Source organism: Phaethon aethereus (genome assembly GCF_964289735.1).
Source record: "Phaethon aethereus genome assembly, chromosome: 11".
NCBI lineage: Eukaryota > Metazoa > Chordata > Aves > Phaethontiformes > Phaethontidae > Phaethon > Phaethon aethereus.
The window spans coordinates 12,074,870-12,091,998 of NC_138587.1; the positions used below are offsets into that span (position 1 = coordinate 12,074,870).

The following is a 17,129-nucleotide window of genomic DNA, read 5'->3' on the forward strand; positions in this document are numbered from 1 at the left end:
AGATGATAAGAAGTTGCATTTTTACTGTCTACCTATAAAACTTAGAGCTGCATATCCCTGGCTTGTTATAATGTGTTTCTTATTTTCTGCATAAATAATGTCTTGGTTCTCTATCTGCCCTCAGTGAGCTACTGATTCTTGGGGAGGAGGGGGTAGTAGGTTCAAATGCTGTTGAAAAATTGCAAAATGGGGTCATTTTGTAATGATTTCTTGCATGGTGTATCAGGTGCTTTTGTATGCCAAGTCAAAAGTAGTCATTGGTGGGGAGAAGGAAAGCTTTGCTTAAGAAATAATTGCTCTTTCTTTACTTCTATGCCTTTTAGTTGATCGCTGTCCTATAAAAACTGATGCGCTGAGTGTGATTAAATGCTTATTAGAGTTTAGCTAAAAGGAACCGTTAACAAGGCGTGAAGCACTTCTAGATGTAATAGAATATGTTTTTAATACAAATTACCTAGCCCAAACAGTTATGTGCAGATATAATCCCAGTTGGATTTTATCCATTTAGTTTTTAGAATAAAAAGAGGTGGTTTTCATTAATATTTCAGTTTTACAGTTTTAATCATTCTTCTTCAGTTATTGCACACCCTTGTAATTCTGGTGTTAATGGAATGGTGAAACAAGCTGTAGTTTTGAAGGCTGGATAGGATAGTTGCCAACTGGCTGGAACCCCTGTATGATGCAGGCCACAAATTCATATATAACTTGTGATAACTTGCTTATCAGGATGGGGTTATTCCTGCAATCAACTTAAACTTCAATCCATGGAGCATGTGTCACATCTCCTGATGCGGATAAAGATTGTCTCTTACAGGTGATTGTTTTAATATAAAATATATTCTAAAATGTAGTTAACTGCTCAAAACTGGTTAAAGCTAGCTAAAATTGCCTTTTCAGAATGTGTTTAAAAGTTACTAATTAATTTTTTCTGCTTTTCTCTGCTGTACAGCCTACCTGCATTTCAAAGACCTAACTCTAACTTGTGTTTAGTAACTTCCCTAGAGATACAACCTTGCTTCAGGTGAAAATTACCTTTTTGCTTTCTTCTTCCCTGCAACAGGAATGATGTATGCAGCAGTGCCCGGGGGCAGATGCTTATCTTGCAGTTTATTCGAAGGATCATTAGATCTGGGGATCTGGCAGGGCTGTGTTGGAAACCAGATCTGTGTCCTATGCAGCTTTTATTAAGTGTCCTTGTTAAACCTTACAGTGATGTCTCCTGTTCATCTAAAGCACTTATCTGATCACACATCAATGAATCTCTTTGAGGAAAGTTGTTACCTAAATAGGTAGAACCTACTTTCTTATTCCTAGGGAGGAAAAAAAAGGACTATATGCTTCTTAGATTCTTGTTTACTTCTCATTAAAATTCTAGTGGTGTTAGCATGGAACAGTGTAGAGAAGTTACCAGCAGTTTGTCATTTATTCTTAATCGGCTCTATTCATTGGTCATGACTTTGTTTTATGGAACAGCATCAGCTTGTCTGCAGTTGTTTTTCGGCTGCTTTTAACCCCTCTGGAGCTGATGTTTTGTTGATGACACTGAGAACTTGAGAGAAGACCGACCCAATAGAGGAAGAGTGGAGAAGTGCAGGAAGGATTATAACACGAATGTTCTAATTCTTTCCTGCTAATGCAAGATAGTACCTAATATGGTTCATGGATCAGCATGAAGTTATCTAAAATTTCAAACTAATTAATTTGATGGTGACTTCATAGCTAGAGCATGAGGTTCTCAAGGCCTGAAACAGTTATGTTAAGCTTTTTTTTTTTTAGTGTTCACTGTAGGCTAGTTCTGGCTGCATAGGGTAAAATGACTAGAATTGTGGTTCAAGACTTACGGATCTGTAGCTGAGCATGGAAGGAGCGGCAGCTTATTGGTCTCAAATATTGATGTATCTTGATACTATAAAGGCCAAGAAATAGGCCAAAGACTGCTAAAACACTGAAATACTAGTAAATGTAATAGCTCTTTCTACTAAGACACCCTGAGCAGTTCGGACTGCTGCTATTAAGATGCCAATACCAGTAGTAAAAGCTTGCAATGGGTTTTATGACAGGAGTACTCCATGCATTTGCCCAGTGGTTCAAGCTGGAACAGCCTTTTCATGCATTTGGATCCACTGAAAGTAGCCCTGTACAACACACCAAAATGCTTGGAATACTGCTTAATTTTCTGTCATTTGCTAATTTAATTGAAATAATTCCAAATGCTTGGAATGTTGCTTAATTTTCTGCCATTTGCTAATTTAATTGAAATTATTAAGTATTTTATTCTGCTTGTGAAGAGTGCAGTGTTTGCTGCTTGATATACAAAAAAAGCTTTTTGTAATTCAAGGAAAATAAACTTGAGGTGGCAAGTTTCACCCAGTGGTGTCAGGAGTGGAGTGTATGGCCATGGCTGCCTAATGTAGGGCTGTGATTTTTCTCCTGTCTGTTACTGACTTTACTTTCCTCAAGTATCCTTGGACTTTTCCTTTATTTCTTCTTTTTTGTGTGTGTTTCCTCCAGTGAATTCCATGTTCTTAAGCATAAGCTATAGTCAGCAGCCAGAGCCTGAATGGAGAGGCAATCTCTAAAACAGTAAGAAAGGTTTTTGCTGGTTGGGTTTTTTTGTTTGTTTTGATGGGGTTTTGTTGCTTTTTTGCATTTGTTTGTTGTTTTTTTTAACCAATGGCTTATTACAAATTGGTATTGATGTATGTGTGAGCAAACAGCTCATGAAGGCCCTGTTATAGCCAAAACAAAGAGCACAGGAAGATTTGTAGTGATGGCACATTGCAGATTAACCCAGATGCCACAACAGTGATATGAAAGGTACATGGACATGGGATTTGTTGTACCAGACCTGATGACAGGTCCAGTTGATTTATTTATTTCTGCATGTGACAAGTTCCTTATGCCTCCTAAGAAGGTGAAAATATCCCCTCATAATGCACTCATTCCCTTTGTAGGGTGCCGTATGGGAGAAGGGTGTTTGTTTTCTACATCTGTGGCTTCTGATCTTTTTCTTACTGTTATGAGAGTGTTGCTGCCTGCACCCTGTTCCTTTTGCTTTCTATTTTGTCCCTGTCTCGTGCACCCCCAAGTGCTAGCATTGTGTGCTTTTCCCCTACAGCCAGTCACATTTCTCCTTACAGGTATTGGTTCTGTTTCCCTACCTGGCCCAAAGGGGGCCAACTCTTCTTTCTCCTTGCAACATAAAGAACCTGAACTAACAAACTAGGTTGGATCCAGCTGATTTTCTTCCAGTTTGGCCCTGCATGGACTGAACAAAGGCTGGAGAATTTGATAGTTGGATGCCATGCTTGTTAGCATTAACCGTGCTGTGTGTGAAGCTGCTGATTCAGGATTAGTCCAGTTGATAACCATTATGGTTTTATATTGGCAGTGTGTACAGATGTTATTAATGGTTGTTACTTGCACAGTTGATGACTGAAATATCTTTAGTGCTTGGGATTTTTTTTCTTATAAAGGCTATGTTACAAATGAATTTGAGTTAATATTTTCAGAGCTAGTCTCACAGTTTTTCAAAAGCAGAAGAGCCAAGGGCCTGAGAGTCTGGGCTAGCAGAACTTGTACTGTACATTGTCCCATGTTGGCCAGTGTTAGTTGTCATGAAAGCACTACACCTGATGTAAAGCTACAATATACAGGGACAGTCTCCTGGATCAAAAGTCTCTTAAGTCTCAGACTTGTGCATTTGAAAGTGGTACATCATAATGTTTCTCATCACTAAGCTGCAAGACAAAAGAATGATGGCAATACTTACTGTGTCATTAATGTGTGTCAAAGGAAGACTGGGTCTTAGAGGTACAGTTTTCTCAATAGAAGTATACAGATAAGGTAAGAACTTGTACAGGATCCCTAAGAGTAAGGGGAACTATAATGTAGATTTGCAAAGTTAAGTCTCTGTAATACACTGGCTTGATTTTAAGTATGGAGACTGACACGAGCAGACTTCTGTGTACCTAAATTCTGAGCATTTATAGATAGGGCATCTTCCACCTACCTGTCATGCGTTTCTGTTTGCATGCCTTGCATCCCACAAATCAACTCTGCATAAACTGTTTAGATACTTATTTTCAGATGGGCTACCTGAAGTGTAGCACTGCAGAACAAAGAGATTGCACGTCACCTCTGTGTGAGTTGAAACTTTATTCTTTTATTTTTCTTCTCTGTGAACCCAGAGATACCTGATTAGCAGAAGTAGCGATACCAAGAAAAAGTCAACTTGCAGTATTGACTCACCTTAATATGCTTTCGTTTTCCACTTTCAAATTAAATTGTATGCTTATGGAATACCAGCTATTCTGTAGAGCAAAGCCATTAAACATGAGCTAGTAGTTGTAACAAAATGTGCATTGTTTCTAGCTAATGGAGGGAATGAAGTAGACATAGCTATACAGGTACCAGCAAGTAAATTAGATTCAAAAAGCATGGGAAATTAGAAGGAGGAGGAGAAGAAATTAGCAGAATATTTTGGGGTTCCCCCACCCCACTTGCTTTACACTTTTCTCTGAAGTGTGTGTATCATGTACTTTTGAGGTCTGAAATGTGTGATATATTGATGACTATCTTGTTTACATACAATGGTGTTTGCATGTGGTGGTAGTTAATAACTGTATAATAGAAGGCCCCAAGGGAACACACTAGGATATCAATATTCTTGTTCCAACTAGTATTTCTACTAGCAGTAGCTAGAAATGCTTGTAAATGACCATGTTAAAAAATAACTTTCATCCACAGAAAGGAACTATGCAGATGTTTACCCTCCCCACAAAATCACCAATCTGGCACAAAAAGTGGAATATGGGAGCTTGCTTTAATATGGCACTGACTATAAACCAAAATGGAATACGATCATCATTGAATAAGGTCCCCTGCAGGTAAAATGGCCTCTGAAAAGCATGTTCCTTAGCTTAGTTTGAAACCTACACTTGATTTTCATTTATTCTGAGAGGCTCTTTGAGAACAGACTGTAAATTCATTTACACACCTTTATTGATATTTGAAAGAGAAATAGTCAGTCTTTTTGTTGTGAGATGATTTCTGGAGACAGTGAAGAAAGCAGTTGCTATGCTTTTAATTTCTGTAAGCTGACGCTTTAAGCCAAATTCCTCGATAAAGTGTTTTATTGCATTAATTAAATGGCTTGTTGAAGATGCCACATTGTTGGATACCACTTCAGGTAACAACAAATAAATAATGAAGTGAAACAGGGAAAGGAATGGCAATGGAGCAGGGGAGGCTTCCTGAAAAGGGGGGAGGAAGGAAACACTGTTCATGCACTACTAGAAGAAAAGTGGGGCTTTTACTTTGTAAATCTGTGCCTGTCATCCATTTCCAACTGAGTTGAGGATTTTTCTGCTGTTCGACCAATATGAAGTTAAAACAGCAACAAATGGAATGAAAGAAGCTGTTTTTTCAGGTTCCCAGTGATAAAGAGAACAAACTGATGGCCTAAGCTGTAGACTGGGACTTCCATCATTCTACATTGTGCCAGTCAGACAGGGCTAAATGAAGACACCTCCTCTTTCCTGAGAGCATTAAAAAATTAGACATGGAATAGAAATATGCAGAAGTAGCAATTGTACATCCTTTTTCTCTGCAACTCCCTGAAAGAATAGACTGACTGACTTTAATTTCTGCTTTACTTGAAGAGGGGATGTGCTCCAACTTGCTTCATTTGATCATGAGCCCTTAAACAGGGGATGCAGGTCTTAAACTACAGTTTCCTCAAAGTAATTGTGTTAGGCAATGATTTAAGTAGCTACCTCTTAATTATTATAGGTAGGGTAAAATTGATTTAGAAAGAATGCTTTTGCAAACAGAACTATTTTTACCTAGTGTTACCACTCCTACACTGTGAAGGGACAAATGATCCTCAGGCACAATGGGAAGGAAGCCTAGCTTCAGTATCTTAACCTGAAGTGTGACCAAGAGAAATAAAGCAGAATGATTGCACTTAGCACTTTCAAATGCCAGTGGTCTTCAGCACAGTTTGAATAGCCAGCTTGCTCTCACAGGGACTATAGCTACCTCATTTAATACACAGTCCAGCCAATCCGTTTACCTTCTCCTGCTTCTGCCTTGCAGCTTTTGTAGTGTTACAACCTCAATATTAGAGCAGCTGCCAATTCCTCATGTGTTTTGGCTCTTCAGTGGGAATTGCTCTGAAACCTTTGTGGTGTTACACACTAAAGTACTACAGCAAGGAGCAAAATTACCTTAGAGGGCAAGGGTTGGATCTGGAATTGAGTTTGAGCGAAGGTGGTTTCTGCAGTAGACCTCAGCACTAAGCACTGATGATAGCAAGGTACATGTATATAGGACCTTGTCCCAAGATTAGTCACATGTTAGTTTGTTTCTGTTCAGCAGTGGGGTAATACTGCCTTCTAGAAAGCAACCAGTTTTATTGGCATAATTGCAGTCTGATGTTAAATCAATCTGAGCTCTTTTAAATATTATTTGACATGCTTGTTTAGTATTATGCCACTTCTAAAGCCGAAAGAATGTGCTGCCTGTTAGTGGTCAGTTATAAAGAAAACTACACTGAAGTAATTAATGCATATGTAAGCAGCTTATACATATTAATATCAGGCTCTGGCCTGAAGTATGGAAATGCTAATCCATATCTTTAGTTTTGCCTTGTAAAATGATTCTCTGGGTGTGTGGAGTCAGGCTCCAATTAAGAACTGACTTGTAACCTATGTATGATGCACTAGTTAATTTTGTATGGTAAGGCTCTGTATTTTCTTGAAAAAAGTAGTCATGTCCCCAGTTTCCTGTCTAAGCACGTGAAAGGAGAAAGGATGGTAAGTCTGCTTTCACCACGGCAGTTAGGAGCATATCTGAATTGAAACACATGAACTAACTATACCTTTCACTGCAGTGTTGCCAAAAGGCAAAGTTCAGCACTGTAACTTCTGAAGCAGAAATTATTTACACCCAGTTCGAAGAATATCTGATATTTGTTTTCCCAAATATGCTTTCCAGGGTTTCACAAGGCTGTTCATGTTCACAAGGAGTTTACTGGTCCTAGAGTCCTCCTGGCCTGCTATAAGATAGTCCGTACCTAGTTTAAAACAAAAACCAAAGGAAAAACTTCTTTCAATAAATAGAAGAAAACAGAACTAAATGCAGATTTTCTTGATAAGGATCTGGTATGTAGCCTCTTAGCGAGACTTCCTAGATTATAAGCTTAAGATAACAGGTAGCAGGGCTTTAAAGAAAGGTCTGTGAACAAAAAAGTGGGTAACTACACATGGAGAAAAGAAACAAGCACTACTAATAAAATCATGTCATTGCCTTAGTAGATGTACAAGCACTCTTTGTGTTGTATTAACTGTAGTAAGTAAAATTTCCTCACTGATCAGAATTTAGAGGAACAGAGGTACACCCATGGCAAATTTTGTGTGAGGTTCTGCACACAGCTCTGCAAGGAGCTGGTGGCTGCTCCTTATGCCTTTGTCCTCTCCTGCCACTACTGCCCTCCTTGAAAGGTGTGTGCTGTGAAGCAACTGCTAATGCTTGTATAGAAAGTATAAAGGTGGGTGTAAAAGCCCCAAGAAGAGAGAAAAAGTAAGGTTTCTACCATGAGCCAGGGCATACCATGATCTTGGGGCAGGGGTTCAGTCAAGCAATATGTTGAAATCTGCAGAACTGCAGTTATTGGGACCTGTCCATTTATTTAACTTATATCAAGAGGCAATGACATAACGTCTTCATCACTAGCATCTAAATTTCTGAGCTGTATGTCTTCAGCCCTATGTTTCTAAAGCAGTGGAAAGTAAAGCTAGAGAGGTACAAAGGAGAAAAATGTCCTGTGATATTTTTCTCTCTTCAGATATCTACTGTGGGATTAGATGTAGTCTCATCATATTTAAGTAGTATCTTTTATTCTGATTATGTCTGATTCAGGGCTTCCACAGTTTCACAGGGAGCACTGGTAAATACATAATTATGCACAACTATGCCACTGGAGTTTAAGTAAAGGAAAACACCTTATTCACTTGGACTACATTAAGACAAAAATTTGATGTGCAAATTCAAGAACTACCCCAAAAAGAGCTCAGGGTCCATATTATGCTTCAATGCAAATTCAGATGCAGTCTTTCACTTGATACAGATCATGGAAGACAAAATTTGTTTCTGAGACAGTACAGGTCATTTTGCCATCACAGGAAAAATTCATACAGAGTTTGATCGGACACAGCCTTTCCTAAAACAACTGTCTCTTCTATGTGGCTAATTTCAGCTGAGAATTTGTCTTAAAGGTTAGATTAAACCTTACATTTTAAGTGAAGCATAAAGAATACCTTTCATTCAGTAGATATATTTTTAATCTATTCAGATGAAAAAACACGGGGTAATTTTTCTATCAGGTGCTGCTTTTAGAATGATGTCAAGTCATCACTTTCTGTGGTGTATGGTTGAATAATGAGACATGATCCCCAGCCTACACTACTGGTCACTCTAATGACACCCAATGTCTTTGTCTTACTGGGATTTGATCCCAGGACATGGTCCCAAAGACTTAGAACTTCCAGTGATGTGAAGAAAAGCTGAGTAATCAAAATCTGTCAGAATTAGACACCTAGCATCTACTTAGGCACTTAGGGACATGGTTTAGTGGTGGACTTGGCAATATGGGGTTTACTGTTTAACTCCTCAATGATTTTAAAGGTCTTTTCCAACCTAAATGATTCTATGATTCTACTTGAAAAGATAGAGTCCAGACTCAAATTTGCAGGATTCTGAGATGTACTCAGAGATTAGCTGTTTTTCAAGTAAACTTACCTCTCTCTGGGGTCCACTAAGTTGTATTACAGGAAAGGCAGCAATAGGGAAGGTTGAATGGAGCAATGTATCTGCTCAGCCTCTGATAATATTACTCAGCACCAGTATGGAGCTTTGCAGTCTATAGTGTGATGTTTCTGCCTGCTGCAGAGCTGGAGAGAAAGTTGCTGCTTTCCACTACCCTACTTGTCCACTCCACTGCTGCAGGGAGATTCCCATAATTAAAAATGAACAAATATGGATCATTCTGATAGCATCTGGTTTGGGAGCAAACCTAGAGGCTTATCCTGAACTGGTTATAAAAAGAGGGGCTTTATCTACTTAAAAGAGGGTATTAAAGATTTTCCTGTCTTACTTGGTTCGAAATTAAATTAATCTGGTTTTATGCTCTCCACCCATAATTGGTTTCCAATATGCTGCATGTTGTCAGTGTTAGGCTTTGATGGAACAAACCACTGAATGCACTAGACTTTACAGTAGAAGAAAGAAGGAAGACTTACTTTTCATTATTTGAAACCATTACAAAGGCATAGAAGAAATTGGATTCCCTCCACTTTCCAAAATTTTCATAATAATTTCTAGTTTTTCCAAAAATAAGTAAGGCATCATGTGAGAATAGAGAGTGAGGAAGAAAACTCTTTGGAAATAAAAATACAGGGATTTTTCAGGGATTTTTTTTTTTTCCTTACAAACATTCTTCTAGTCACAAATATTCTGGAAGATCAAATAAAGTCACTGGAAGTAAAACATTTCCAGGGAGGTTTGGACTTTTTGGTAAAACTTTGGTAAGAAATCGCTTTTTACAGCAGCTGTCTATTGACACCCTGTTTGGTGTGGATGTATCAAAGGACTCTGCCCTAGAAAGACTGATGGGAAGTGTTGAGTAGCCATAGCTAATATTCATAATGAATTGTCATCACTGCTTACAGGGGAAGGAAAATACCTGGTAAGCATTTTGTCCTTACCAGGATTGAGAATGGGACATGTACATCCCCTGTTGGTCCAGGATTCTGGGTAAATGCTTCTGTTGCTCCGAGCAATTTTCACTTTGCCTGATTTCAGGACCTTCTTCACTTTCACAATAACTTCGGCATGGGTCCCTTTGTCATGAGCTGATAGGATTCTTGCTTTTATCACTACCAGAAAACATATCAAGATAGAGACCAACAATGAATTCCTAAAGGAATTTTGTTTTATGCTGCTAGAAGAAGAATTTTAACACCTTGAAAGAAGACATGAAAAAACACTGCAGTTGTACAAGAAAGTGTATTCCAATGCTTGTCCACTTCGGTCATGGTTCTTCTGAATAAATTTGGAGAAGGGAAAACTAGATTTTGATTGAAGTAGTTAACTGATACTTTCACCATGTTATTTAGCAACTACTTTTTAATGGGCTGATGTCAAACGTGGAAATAATAGGAAAGCTCTTCTATGTATACATAGAGTGGAAAAAACAAATCAGCAGCTAACAGTCTGATTATAAGTGCACTGATTCTAGGCTTTATATTTTGCAGTTTGAAAACTTGTGTTGAGCTTTAACACTGGCCTCTCAACAATTTTGTCCTGTGGGAGGGGACTGTCTGCTCTGCAGGAAGGAAATCAAGAAGTTTCCCATCAGACTGCAGGCATGTCACATGGCTAAAATTCCATGATTGCAGAACAAACCAGAAAAAGTATTTTTGTTTTGTGGCCCAGCATCTGGTTTCTAAATTTCTGCTCCTTTAATTTAATAGGATCTGATAACTTACAGATCTGGGTCTCATCTAGATCAGCCCCACAAGCAGGCTTTGTTGTATCATGATACAAGCACATCAAACCTTTGGATCCCTGAGCTTTCCTTTCTTGCTTCATGTGATGGCATGAACCAGGTGTTCATAAATGACAGTATTAAATACATTCTTGGCAATAAAGCATGGCCCTTTGAACCTGCATAATGAGTGCAAAAAAAAATGGCAGTTTAGATGCAAGGTTTTTAACACTTATTCTTGATGTAGAGGCCAACGATTCCACTGAGTTACAGTTCTAGCACTCCTTCTGCTCTAGAGAGGGAAGGTAACTGGGTAGAAAGAGGACACCACGGAGCCTTGCATGAAAAATGCTGTTCAGTTCTCATCAGAAGTTGGACAGGTCACTAGACAAAAAAGGCAGAAGAAATTCTATCTCTTATTTCATGACTTAGCTAGTCCAGTCATTTTTCATAGCTATTAGCTAATAACATGCATAGAGAGAACATTGTGAAATTATCATACCTTGAGGGCATGTTACCCACTTACCATAAGCATATTTCATTTCGCAGAAGTCAGTGACACTTCCAAGCACCTTTTCTTTGCACACACACTTTTCTAGCAGGGAACCACAGAACACAAAGGGTTGGAGAAGAGCCAGGACATGAGAGAGAAAAGAAAAGCAAATGATACTCAGTTACAAAGTTGTACCAGCATAGCTCCCATAATCTAGATGGACCTTAAGAGGAAGTTTGAGAGTGAGCTCAGTTATTTGCAGATCTGTTTCTTGTTAGATGATACAGTAATTGTTCTGAAACCTGATCAGTACTGTCAAGTAAAATGCAGCCTTCATGGGGTCTACTGTACAGTTAATAGGTGGTACTAATAAAAAGGTTTGTAAGAATCAGATCCAGGTGTAAATCACGTAAGTAATAATGCCCTTGTTCAATCCCATAAGCTAAGAAATGCTGATCCTTGCCGGTGTTAAGGTAATATCCCTTTCAGAAAAGTCAAGATATGCAATAGGTGGCACTATTACCTCTGGGTCTTAGAAAGCCATTGATGCTGGTAAGTCCTGACCTTCATGCATGGCAAGCAAAACTGAGAACTAATTAACTATTAAAGGCTCCACCTCATTCTATAAGCCTACTTACTTTGTAATGTTAGCTGGATACAGTATACTTTAGTTTCTCTTCTGAGCTGTTGCGCCAGGAGGAATATCATACTCTTAAATTGCATTCGACCCTAGAGGTGGTGCATTTCAGTGATGGCTGACATGATCTTTTTATAAATAGCATTTGAAGTTCTGAACAGCAACTGAATGCTTAACAAGGAGCTGTGTAAAATCATAAGCATTATGACTATAATTACAGCAACAAAAGGAGAGCATTTTTTCCACACAATCTTATTCATGTCTTACCAATTTCCAAAACCAAAGTTGGATAGTACAGTTGGTTTGGAAAATAACAATGTGTAATTATAGCCTATATCGTTCAGATTAGCAGATGTTGCCAGCAGATGGGGACAGGCAAGCTAGAGGTGAGTGGGGGAATTTAAGTCAGGGTGGAGAGAAGAAAGAACTGGCTCTGAGTGAAGTTACTACATGTACCCAGACTCTGGGCTGTACCTGGGTGCCTCAGCGCAGAAAATCCCTGCTCATGGTCGTTCCATTTCCACTCCTCTTCACTCTCGTTGGTTGGCGTTTGCGCAAGGTCAGGGATTCGTCCCCCAATGGGGATGTTAAAGAATGGCTCATTGTCATAGCTGGGGGGACATATAAAACAGAAGACCTGGTTAGGACACGAGGTGGGTGGGAAGGAGGTATTTGTAGCATGCGTCTGTATCCAGACTGATGAGCTTGCTTGCTTCAGGTTAGGAGTGCAAATAAGAGCAAGACTTCATGCCATGTGGAGAGATCACAAGATCTAGGATTTTATTTAGACTTTACCACTGCTGACTTAACATTTTTCAAAGTAACTATGTATTGGGCCTTTTTTGCTTTTGTTTGTTTTTACTGAATTAAGTAAAAACACTTGTTGACATCACTAGGAACTGAGGACACCTGCAGGACCCATAAAACTGCAGTCACTCAGCAAATCATAGGATTTCTGCAGTGATTAATGCACATTTGGGGTACAGATGCCTACCCTCTAGAAATGAGAGGGAGACCTTGTAATTCTTTTTACCCTGGGCACAGATGACAGACAAGCTCGCCAGACTCTTCCATCTATTTCCAAGGCAAACAGGTGTTATTTAAAGATGCTGTACATGTTTCCATGGGGTTGTGGAGTTGCCTGTTATTACTGCAAAAAGTCATCATTTCAAGATTGCCTTGGATAATACAATGGACTCATAAGTGTACCAGCCACCAAATTGAATCTGAGAAACCTCTTACGATTTACAGCCACCTCTTCAAATGATTGTGCACCCTACAGCGTCCTTCAATTACTGTCATTGCAGCAGTACTTCAGTTAATCTTTGTTTCATTTCACAGAATCCCATCTCAAAGTGAACCCAAAGGAGGGCTTCTTTACCCATTGAAACAGTTTCCAGTATGCTGGTCGCAGTCTCTGGCACAGTCACAAGGGCGACAGCCATTTTCTCCAAAGCCCCAGTAGCCCATGAGACATCTATCGCAGTTGGGGCCCGCCACACCTGGCTTGCAGTAGCAGAATCCCGTCTTGGGGTGGCATCGCCAGCTTCTGCTGAAAGTTGCGTTGGCTGAACCCATTGGCTGGCAGGCGCAAGCTATGGAGATACGGTAAGAGGTGACTGAGGTTATGTGCCCAGGGGTCATCTGGTTAAGTGACATTTTCACAAGGCTGATAAACTTGTGCCCCCTTCCTTATGTTCAGCTCAGTACTTTTAAGTCAGAACTGGGAAACATTGCATTGTCAGCCTACAATTGCAATATTATTTTTGTTTCTTTTTAACTCATTAAGCTCACCAAAACAAGTACAACTGGTACCCATTTAAGTGAAAGTCAGTTCTATCCCTACTACACAAATCTTGACCATACAGGGGTTTGAAGCGGTGACAGAAAGCCTCCACTGTGTGTTTATTTTTAAAGGGCCTTGCAGGAGATTCACTTCTGAAGTGTTTTGCAAAAAGATTCACTAGCATGGACGAGGTAAAAAAATTATAGCCATTGCCTACATTGTCTTTTCTGTGAACACAGAAATCACAAAACTACTGTTTCTTCTGGGGCTAGATGTGGCTTATGCAGGTGGTTCAGATGACCAGAAACTTTTTTTCAATTTCTGCCTCCAAAGACTCCACGAATTTCCTTCAGTGTGAGTTCTAAGCGACACATCTCACCATGCAGTACTGTCTGTGTGTAAGGAAGCTGATGAGATTTTTTTGTACAAATAGATGAGCAGATTTGTTATATGGCAGACAGAATGAGATAAGATCTGTAAAAATCACTAAATGTATTTTACATGCAGCTGGAGATGAGCAAATAGGAGGAAAAAACCCCTAGATCTTTCTAATGCCAGTTTGACACCAGCCTGGCAACTCAAGGCAACTTGGCAGTAAAACAGATAGTTACAGCTCCTGTGGGCAATTCTGCCTTCACAGACAATAAATTGTCATAATCCCACATCACCAGTACATTCCTAATGTGACAGCATCAGGGAGTGAGGTGGAAAGTAGTATACAGATAATGGTGCAAAGCCAACACAGTTGACTGCTCTCCATCAGAACAGAGGCTAGCAGGGATAGTCAAGCCTTGTGCCAACAGCTCTGCAGAGGTAAAATACAAGCAATAAACATACCCACTTATTTCTGATACTCAAACAGGTTTAATTAAAATGAGAATGGAGATGAACTCCAGGCCTTCATATTTCAGCTCTTTTTTGTATTAACAAAGCAGTGTGCCCCGGCTTTTTCTTGTATAAGAGATTGAAAAAGAAATGCGTCACTACTTCATCCATCTGGAAGACAGCAGAAATAAAAAACTTGTGGCTAAGGCCCGCTTTAACAGAGATTTTCAGTTAAATGTTGGACACCCAAGGTGTTTAGATAGCTTGGATCAGAGGCCAGCCTTTTGGATGCTTATTTGAACCAAACATGATCTCCAAAGCTTTTGAAGTTTGCCCATCATTGCTTCTAATCAAACTACTTTTCTTCATGAACTCACAGATAAGAGACCAAGTGAACACTCTGATTCCACACATCATTTTCCAAGGGGAAGGGGCTAGTATATGAGTATAAAGAGTGTTAAGTGTAGCAGGGACAGATTCACTTTCATCTGCAACCTTATATTTGATGCTCAAGAAAAGAAAATATCTTTTGAATATAGTACAACAAAAAGGGTGAGCAATTTTGTTTAAAGGGAATTTCTCTTATGATCTGCTTACTACATAGTTATTTTTTTCACCTTGCCCTGTGTTCTTTATGCCGGTATTTTTAATAATATTATTACACTCTGTTGTACACGGATCTCAGTCCGTTGTTTTCAAGGGACACTAGCACAATAGCCTAAGGACAGAAAATAAGCGTGCTGTCATGGGCAATGTACTCAACACAATGAGCTGGTTGGCGGATGGCAGCAGGCTCGCCTGTTTGTCACAAAGCAGTCTTGACTTTGGGAGCAAACCCAGGGATTTTGCTGTCACTTCTGGAGAGCAGGTGTAACCATGAAGTGCTCATTAGCACTGACAGTTTCAAAGGCAAGTTCTGATTTGTTGCTGCTCAACTTGAATTATTTTTGCCCAGATTTTTGCAGGGCTGACTACATCACCCTAAAAGAGGAGACACTTAGTTCCATTTGTCACTGAAAAAAATGGGTGTCATAGTTTTGGGAATAAGGATGGGAAACACATGCTTCCTTTACTGCAGACAGGTCTGAGCCACAAGAAGTAAAAGGTTGCCAACATATAGGTTGACCTGAATCCATGTTTCTGATTCACTGTAGTATCACTGTATCTACCTGTGGAGTTTTCACCTGAAATTTCCTATCTTTCTGCGACTTGTGGGTCCATCTTCATTCCCATCTTATTTCCGGTTTTCAAGTTTCATCAGTTAGGGTCACATAACAGATAGGTAAATCATTAGCATCATTAGACTACCTATCACCAACTGAGACTAGATCCTGATTTGGGAATATGAGTCCTTCTCCCATCCTATTCCTAAGGGAAAGTATTACAGGAGAGTGACTGACAGGATTGGCAGAAGCTGATGAGGAGGTAGGGAAAAAAGTGCTTTGCCTCCTGTACCTCCTTCTCATTTTGGGGCTACCTTTCAGGAAACCTAGTGTTCCCAAATGAACTGTAGGGCGTATTTCCCAATTAAGAAACTGGGGCAGCTTCTGGTGGATCAGAAAGCAAGCTGAATTAATAAATGTACAACACTTTCAGATGAGTTATACAAGTGGCTTGCAAACGCTTTACTCAGTCTGTGTTTATTTAGCGTTTCAGCTTGGGTGTGTACATTGTCTGGCTTCCAGAGTATTATGGCCAAAATCCCAGTTGTGCATCTAAGGTAACTCCCAAAATAAGAGCCAACATGTCACATGCTGGAGGGGCAGCTGTTGATGACTGGGTTTTATCTGTTTAATGGTACCATAGATTTGCAGATAAACCTCACAATTAAAGGAATATAAAAGCAAGTTTCCAAAACCTCACCCTTTTACATTTCCCAGTATTTGACAACACAGCATCTTTCCCTGCTGATTTTTGTTTCTTTTCCCTTGGCAAACCCTAGTTTTCTCTCCATACGCCTCCCTGTCTAACAAAACACCAGCCGACATGACAATGGCCTTGTTTGTCAAAGGCATCATCAATTATGTTAGGGACGGTGTGCAGACAGTTCTGGCTCAGAGATGGCTGGTTTATTTGGATTCTCCCCTTGACAGCAGTGTAATAAAAATTTCATCATTGTACTTCAGAATTGGCTATCAGTCACAAAGTACCACAAAGCATCCTCTTGCCTTTTAGCCTCACTCCTATACTAAGTTTTTTTTTTTGTCAGAAACTAGTGTAAAAAGGAGACAAGGAATAATGAAAAATGAATAATTCATACAGTAGTCTCCACTGAAGTCCTCAATAAATCTGTCTGCCCTCAGCACAGCTGTCTTTCCCATGTAATTAGACACAGATGTAAAATATAATATTGGTTGCAACAATATGGTCCCAACTTACAGGAAAATAGCAAGTTCTCCAAGAAATTCACTGGACTTTGAGCTATCTTGCCCTAAACTCTGTCTAATAATACTGCATAAGATATAGCTATGAGCAGACACTGGCTATTTGATCAAAAACAGGCAGAATGAAAAATAAAACAAAGCCTTTTGAATCTGAAATATATACATGTGCATCTTTGGAGCATATGACCAAATCAGGGCAATTTTTAAAGTATGTCAGATGTGGGGGTTGACTCAGCCAATGATGTTTCTTAAATGAAGGAAATAAGATAGACAGCTGTGTGTGTGGTCAGGGCTGATTAAGACAGATTTTGAACCAAGATGTGATCAGGCCTTTGTGATATTACAATTAAAAGTTCACTCCCTCTGCTCAGAAGCAAAAGGATGAGAAGCAGAGCTTTTCAGAGTGTGTGTGCCTGTGCATCTCAGCACATTTTAATTTTCAGCCCTTGTGCTTA

General features: G+C 39.4%; 1 protein-coding gene across 1 annotated transcript in view; it reads right to left on the reverse strand.

The window, feature by feature from the left end:
- Nucleotides 1–6,941: 6,941 nt before the first annotated feature.
- The window catches only part of LOC309408649 (netrin-4-like), a gene marked incomplete at its 3' end in the record, with an annotated part of 53,359 nt that continues 43,171 nt past the window's right edge, over nucleotides 6,942–17,129 (reverse strand). Inside the window, exons 6-10 of the mRNA XM_082004544.1 lie at nucleotides 13,061–13,274; nucleotides 12,154–12,290; nucleotides 11,076–11,144; nucleotides 9,768–9,938; nucleotides 6,942–7,078 (exon numbers count right to left, since the gene is read on the reverse strand). Coding sequence (XP_081860670.1) covers nucleotides 6,942–7,078; nucleotides 9,768–9,938; nucleotides 11,076–11,144; nucleotides 12,154–12,290; nucleotides 13,061–13,274 — 728 coding nt within the window. The remainder of the gene's footprint in view (nucleotides 7,079–9,767; nucleotides 9,939–11,075; nucleotides 11,145–12,153; nucleotides 12,291–13,060; nucleotides 13,275–17,129) is intronic.